Raw genomic sequence first — 7,829 nt, 5'->3', positions numbered from 1 at the left:
CAGTGGTGGAAGTAGTAGTAGAAGTTGTGTGTCAGGTAAAGAGAGAGACCAGCTCAGTGTTGACAGCACAGTGTTGACAGCTCAGTGTTCACAGCTCAGTTTTGACAGCACAGTGTTGACAGCTCAGTTTTGACAGCTCAGTTTTGACAGCTCAGTTTTGACAGCTCAGTGTTGACAGCTCAGTGATGACAGCTCAGTGTTGACAGCTCAGCTCTGTACGGTAGAGAATCATCCAAGACAAACAATGTCCAAACACTGATGTCTTACGAAGTGAAATTTCTTTATTTCAACAATATCAGTCTCATGTGGTAACAGAGTTCCATTGGGAAAGAATCCCAGCATCAATATGAGACATCACCATGGTAACTGGAAGCTACATCCACATCACAGATTACTACCCACTGGGTAATGGGTTCAACTAACATACCATAATAAACACATGTATTACTCATCAATCCTTCACTGTGACCTCTGAACCCTGAACCAAATGTTACGTGAGCAGAGTGTTGCCTGTCTGTCCACTAGCGAGAACTGTAGAGATACGTTTAAGGTTTCAACTTGAAACATAACATCAGAACAACAGCAGTATCCTGATGAACTTTGATTGATGAAGGTCAGCAAATAGAAAACAGCAGTGTGACTGTGGTAAAATAATAACACTGCTATGTTTCTCTCACAGTGGAGGAAAATACAGTGGGGTTGTCTCTATCTGGTCTCCTCTCTAACCCCTACACAAAACAGTTGTCTCTATCTGGTCTCCTCTCTAACCCCAACACAAAACAGTTGTCTCTATCTGGTCTCCTCTCTAACCCCAACACAAAACAGTTGTCTCTATCTGGTCTCCTCTCTAACCCCAACACAAAACAGTTGTCTCTATCTGGTCTCCTCTCTAACCCCAACACAAAACAGTTGTCTCTAACTAGTCTCCTCTCTAACCCCAACACAAAACAGTTGTCTCTATCTGGTCTCCTCTCTAACCCCTACACAAAACAGTTGTCTCTGTAACTAGTCTCCTCTCTAACCCCTACACAAAACAGTTGTCTCTCTAACTAGTCTCCTCTCTAACCCCTACACAAAACAGTTGTCTCTATCTGGTCTCCTCTCTAACCCCAACACAAAACAGTTGTCTCTATCTGGTCTCCTCTCTAACCCCAACACAAAACAGTTGTCTCTATCTGGTCTCCTCTCTAACCCCTACACAAAACAGTTGTCTCTGTAACTAGTCTCCTCTCTAACCCCAACACAAAACAGTTGTCTCTATCTGGTCTCCTCTCTAACCCCAACACAAAACAGTTGTCTCTAACTAGTCTCCTCTCTAACCCCAACACAAAACAGTTGTCTCTATCTGGTCTCCTCTCTAACCCCTACACAAAACAGTTGTCTCTGTAACTAGTCTCCTCTCGAACCCCTACACAAAACAGTTGTCTCTCTAACTAGTCTCCTCTCTAACCCCTACACAAAACAGTTGTCTCTCTAACTAGTCTCCTCTCTAACACAAAACAGTTGTCTCTCTAACTAGTCTCCTCTCTAACCCCTACACAAAACAGTTGTCTCTAACTAGTCTCCTCTCTAACACAAAACAGTTGTCTCTCTAACTAGTCTCCTCTCTAACCCCTACACAAAACAGTTGTCTCTCTAACTAGTCTCCTCTCTAACCCCTACACAAAACAGTTGTCTCTAACTAGTCTCCTCTCTAACACAAAACAGTTGTCTCTCTAACTAGTCTCCTCTCTAACCCCTACACAAAACAGTTGTCTCTCTAACTAGTCTCCTCTCTAACCCCTACACAAAACAGTTGTCTGTAACTAGTCTCCTCTCTAACCACTACACATAACAGTTGTCTCTCTATCTGGTCTCCTCTCTAACCCCTACACAAAACAGTTGTCTCTCTAACTAGTCTCCTCTCTAACCCCTACACAAAACAGTTGTCTGTAACTAGTCTCCTCTCTAACCCCTACACAAAACAGTTGTCTCTTTAACTAGTCTCCTCTCTAACCCCTACACAAAACAGTTGTCTCTAACTAGTCTCCTCTCTAACACAAAACAGTTGTCTCTCTAACAAGTCTCCTCTCTAACCCCTACACAAAACAGTTGTCTCATCCAACTCATCCTTCTTCCCTCTCTTCCTCCTCTAATTCCTATTGGTTCTCGCTGTGCATGTTGCCTGCTCACCTCACTGGTTATATACACCTCCTCTGAGTTCTGTTTCAGTCTCTTTATCTCTCTATCCTTCTCCTTCATCTGTCTATTCTTCTCCTCCATCTGTCTGCTGAACTCCCTCTGCATCTTTGTCTGTGAGATCATGATGTTCCTCTGTAACTCAGGCAGGACTATCTTCATCAGGTTTCTCTCTGCTTCAACTCTGGCCTCTCCTTCATAGTTCTCCATCATCTCCTCTATCTCCTTTCTGTGTCTCTCCTCCATCTCCTTCCTCTCATTCTCTCTCTTCTCTCTAAATCTCTCCAGCTTTCTCTCCATCTCCTCCATCCTATCAGACTCCCTCTTCAGCTCCCTCTCCAGCTCTCTTTTCTTCTCCTCATCCCTCTCTTCTTTCACCTGTCTCTCCAGTTCACTGGTTCTTTCACTGAGTGTTCTGATATCTCCCTCATTGTCCTGGATCACTCCCTCTATCTTTATCAGAGAGTCCTGCAACTCCTTCTGAAGCCTCTCTCTCAAGTCTCTCTCATCCCTCTGTTTCCTCTCTCCTCTCTCTCTCTGGATCTTTCCCTCCATCTCTCTAACCTGGTCCTCTGCCTCCTGGTAGGTCTGACTGCTGTAGAATCTCTCTCTGTTTCCTGCCACCATCTCCTCTACCTGATCCAGCAGCTCTGATACCTGAGTGCCATGGGCCCTGCCCTTAATGTTGAGGACGTGGTACCTGCTCCCACTTTTCTCTACAAGCTGCTGGAGGTCCTGACTTCCTGCTTGGAGAAACTCCTCAATGCTCTGCTCTTTCAGGCCATCATCATGGGTGAATAGAATCACAGTGTGTTCCCAAAAACCCTCCCCAAACATCTCCTCTATTCTCTCCAGCACCCCTCTCTCCTCCCCCTTAGAGGGCTCCACTGGTATGACCAGGAGGAAGGCGTGGGGTCCCGGGGCAGACAGACGGACACAGAGCCCCACATCCTGTCTCATCTCCTCCAGAGAGAGTCCAGGACAGAACCAGTCTGGAGTGTCCACCAGCACCAGCCGTCTCCCACACACGTCCCCCTCTCTCCTCTTACTCCTCTGGGTCACTGCAGAGGGGCTGGCCTGGGCCCCAAACTCCTCTCTGCCCAGGATGGTGTTTCCTGCTGCACTCCTCCCAGCCCCAGTCCTCCCCAGCAGCACCAGTCTCAGCTCAGACACACTGGGAGACACTGGGGAGTCTGGACTGCTGCTCTCTCCTCCCACTGCAACACAACACACAGCACTGATCAACACTCTGACTCTCTGGAGGATGTACAACAATGAAACAATGAAATGTTTAGACAATATTGATAACTCACTAAGTGAAGGATGGTCCACTATAGAATAGAAACAGTAGGAGACAACAGGACAATATTGATAACTCACTAAGTGAAGGATGGTCCACTATAGACTAGAAACAGTAGGAGACAACAGGACAATATTGATAACTCACTAAGTGAAGGATGGTCCACTATAGACTAGAAACAGTAGGAGACAACAGGACTATATTGATAACTCACTAAGGGAAGGATGGTCACTATAGACTAGAAACAGTAGGAGACAACAGGACAATATTGATAACTCACTGGATGGAGGAAGGTCCTTGCTGTTTCTCCTCCTGACTGGGAGGATGGAACCTGTATCTGACGTCTCTCCATGTTCTAGAATAATAGAACAACCATTTAGAATGGGAACATTTACCTCAGTGACACATGAAGGCACATAGACCTACTGAAGGGGAGTTCTGGGTTTCTACTGAAATGTTAAGTATCACATATCTCACTCACCAGTCATCTGGGCTGAGATCTCTCTTCTCAGTCTCTCTACCTCAGTCTTCACATCACATATCTGTTGAGCTGAAATAACAAAGGAGGACTAGGATCTGAATTCTGTGTTAAAGACTTTAGACAGAAATATGATGCAGAGGGAAAGTATGAAGTGATGGACAACAATATTCACAACTCAGTGGAGAGTCGACAATAACCTGAGAATTGAGGAAAGTACAGAAGACTAAATGTATTAATGGTGTGAATAATCTCACCCAGTTCAGCATTTTCATTGTTGACATCCTCCACCTGTTTGTCTCTCTCCTTTAACTGGTTCTCTCTCTCCTCTAGTAGGTTGTCTTTCTCTTCTACTTCCTGTCTCCTCTCTTCTACTTCCTGTCTCCTCTCTTTTAGTTCGTTTTCTTTCTCTTCCAGTAGTCTGTCTCTCTCTTCCAGTAGTTTGTCACTCTCTTCCAGTCGTCTGTCTCTCTCTTCCAGTAGTTTGTCACTCTCTTCCAGTCGTCTGTCTCTCTCTTCCAGTAATCTGTCTCTCTCTTCCAGTAGTTTGTCACTCTCTTCCAGTAGTCTGTCTCTCTCTTCCAGTTGTCTGTCCTTCTCTCCCAGTCTGTGGTTCCTGTCCTCTAGTTGAAGGTCTTTTTCCTGCAGTAGGACTTTGAAGTTCTCTACGTGGCTGTTCTTGTCCTGCAGGTTCTTTCTCAGAGCCTCTAGTTGAATGTCTCTATCCTTTAGTTGCTTGTCTTTCTCTTCCAGTTGGTTTTCTTTCTCTTCTAATAGTTTCTCCCTCTGTTCCATTATCTGGTTCTTCTCCTCCAGGAGTCTCTCTTTCTCTCTCACTTCCTGGGTCATATCATCTAGTTGTGTGTCTTTCTCTCTCACTTCCTGGGTCATATCATCCAGTTGTGTGTCTTTCTCTCTCACTTCCTGGGTCATATCATCCAGTTGTGTGTCTTTCTCCTCTAGTTGTTTCATCATATCCTGTCTTAATATCTCTTTTAATTCTTTTTCCATCTTCAACTCTGACAGAAAGCAATTAACATATTTAATTGGTTGTTTGAATAAGTAATGTATTAATTAATTCAATAGTATGTCTATAAAGACATTATCATTTGATGGAGGTGGTACAATTGTTAGTAATTATTTCCTCCAGTCAACAGTTATCTGAGCCGAACCAATCATCAACTGGTCTATTGACTATTTGATACATTACAAATGAATTAGTCTGAAAAACTGAATGACATCACTCATGTTCCCTGATTCAATCCTCTCTCCTCCAGATTATCTCATACTTACCAGGCTCACCAGCTGATGCCTCCCTCTTCAGCTTGTCCTCCTGGGTCTCATGTTGTAAATACAGTGATCCTGAGACTATGGTGTAAAACAGAGAGGTGAGTTCTGTGTGGCTACATCACTATATACAGAACAAACAGGACCAATCAGATTTCTCCTGTCACTCAAGCCTCCCTCATGTAGGGACTGTGGGCACCAATGAGATCTGGTTAACTTCATAAATAATGTTGTTTTGTTATTGGTCTTTCTCTGATCAAATTATTATTGTCATTGTTTGTGATAACCAGCATTGGGCTCTATGTCAGATACAGGATATTGTGTCAGGAGGCAGGGTTCTATAGAATATACATTCAGTAGAATGTGAAGAACATATGACATCATAATACAACCTACCTTGAGAACATTTGGGGAGAGTATTGATAAATGTAAAGAAACTGATTTAATTTGTAGCCTTGAAGAAGACACACTGCTGTTCACAAGGCCTGTAGTTTTTATAGTATCAGATTAACACTCTGGTCTGTTCTTTGTCTTGTGTTATTGGTTGTCAATAAACAAAACAGACAAATAAGTAATTACTCACCTAATGCTGATCATCCATTATCCAAGATGGAGAGTCAGGAATAATGATCATGTAAAACAGAATGTATTAGTTATTATCATTACCTTCAAATCACCATCTGTCACATGATCCTCTCAAATACCATAGTGATGTGATATACATCAGAGGGGTGTGAGTGTTCATCACATTCATTACTAATGACAATCAAGGGACGTGACAGTAATGTTGGAATGGTTCTAATGCTTTAGGACCAGCTCAAAGCTCAGAGTGATGGTAATATGCATTGTAACTAGTTGATATTCAGAATGAATCTAGTCTATTCATCTGTAACTCCTACTATGAACTCCTACCTACATGAGAAAGTACAAGTGTTCTGTACAGGGAAAGAGACTGGTTGTTATTGTTGTTGTTTAGGTGTTTAGAAACATTACTGGAGTTCTAGAACACTTACCACCTCTTTCCCATAAACTCACTGCAGCCTCCTCCTTCTGTTCTCCATGGATGACCTGACAGATGTAGACTCCTCTATCTGACCTCCTGATGTCTCTCAGCCTCAGAGACACGTTGCCTCTATCCAGCTCCTGGATGATCAGACTCACTCTGCCCTCATAGCCACTCCTCTCTGTCACCTGGCCATTCTTATACAGGTAAATACACTCTGTCCCTTTAAACCACCTGATCGTCGTGGCAACAGCACTGGTGTCAGGTGAGAGGAGACAGGGGAGGGTGACCTCTTCACCAACATCAGCCCTCACATAGTCTTCTGAGGTGAGTTTAAACTGATCTGTTCAGAAAGAGAGAACATTTCATGTTTAATGACATCATCTGTGTCAGGAACACAAATCCTCTCAGTACATTTATAAACACATCTGAATTAATAACTACAACAGACATACAACAACCAGGACCATGTCAATTCTAAAATACAACCCCCACAATCCCAGACAGACAGAATCATTTGAAGGAAAGTCTATATGTCATAGAAGAATGTGATGCTACAATCTAGAATGATATTATCCCATTTGTTCACACATCTTTCCCAGACATGCCACTATGCTAATCTTATGCCACTAGTAGCCTAACATGTCATCCATTTAGATTATTTATTTATTTAAAAGTATGTTTTATTCTTGGTCACAGTTGTGACAGAGTGCTCTGTCTATAATAACATGAACAGATATTTACCCCTATTCCTCAACCTCAATATCTATATACCTCAGCCCACTTACCCACACACCTAAACTCAATGACCCACACACCCCAGTCCTGTTACCCCTATTCCTCAACCTCAATATCTATATACCTCAGCCCACTTACCCACACACCTAAACTCAATGACCCACACACCCCAGTCCTGTTACCCCTATTCCTCAACCTCAATATCTATATACCTCAGCCCACTTACCCACACACCTAAACTCAATGACCCACACACCCCAGTCCTGTTACCCCTATTCCTCAACCTCAATATCTATATACCTCAGCCCACTTACCCACACACCTAAACTCAATGACCCACACACCCCAGCCCTGTTACCCCTATTCCTCAACCTCAATATCTATATACCTCAGCCCACTTACCCACACACCTAAACTCAATGACCCACACACCCCAGTCCTGTTACCCCTATTCCTCAACCTCAATATCTATATACCTCAGCCCACTTACCCACACACCTAAACTCAATGACCCACACACCCCAGCCCTGTTACCCCTATTCCTCAACCTCAATATCTATATACCTCAGCCCACTTACCCACACACCTAAACTCAATGACCCACACACCCCAGTCCTGTTACCCACATGCCCTAACCCTAACACCCACATGCCAATACCCTCAAATGTATACTATCAAGTACAGATACAGGCATATCTAAAATAAATTATAAAATTAGAATAAATTAGAGGCACTGTATTTTCCCATTAGTCAGAAATGTTTGTCAGGAAGCTGAGCACTTGGGCCAGTAACCCAAACGTCGCTGGTTTGAATCCCTGAGGAAACTAGGATAACATAATATGCCC

At 43.4% G+C, this 7,829-nt stretch overlaps 1 protein-coding gene across 1 annotated transcript; it reads right to left on the bottom strand.

Annotated features, from left to right (window-relative positions):
* Nucleotides 1-259: 259 nt before the first annotated feature.
* On the bottom strand, nt 260-5,857 carry LOC149982717 (uncharacterized). The gene is made up of 5 exons (XM_090236879.1): nt 5,250-5,857; nt 4,214-4,975; nt 3,960-4,028; nt 3,759-3,833; nt 260-3,395 (listed from the first exon to the last, which is right to left on the bottom strand). The coding sequence occupies exons 2-5, from the start codon at nt 4,965-4,967 to the stop codon at nt 2,056-2,058; spliced, it is 2,238 nt and encodes a 745-aa protein (XP_090093005.1). The 5' UTR covers nt 4,968-4,975; nt 5,250-5,857; the 3' UTR covers nt 260-2,055.
* Nucleotides 5,858-7,829: the final 1,972 nt, after the last annotated feature.

This window comes from Oncorhynchus mykiss, chromosome 6, assembly GCF_057628025.1.
Source record: "Oncorhynchus mykiss isolate SJ-2025 chromosome 6, ASM5762802v1, whole genome shotgun sequence".
Classification (NCBI taxonomy): Eukaryota; Metazoa; Chordata; class Actinopteri; order Salmoniformes; family Salmonidae; genus Oncorhynchus; species Oncorhynchus mykiss.
The sequence above is the reverse complement of the archived record's forward strand: the minus strand, read 5'-3'. Positions and strand labels throughout refer to the sequence as shown.

What these genes read in the sequence shown, in the direction of transcription:
- LOC149982717 (XM_090236879.1), bottom strand. Translation starts at nt 4,967, where the DNA reads ATGGAAAAAGAATTAAAAGAGATATTAAGACAGGATATGATGAAACAA. An exon ending in GATCTCAGCCCAGATGACTG is followed by an intron (nt 3,834 to 3,959) that starts GTGAGTGAGATA and finishes CTATTATTCTAG; the next exon opens with AACATGGAGAGACGTCAGAT. An exon ending in CAAGGACCTTCCTCCATCCA is followed by an intron (nt 3,396 to 3,758) that starts GTGAGTTATCAA and finishes GTTGTGTTGCAG; the next exon opens with TGGGAGGAGAGAGCAGCAGT.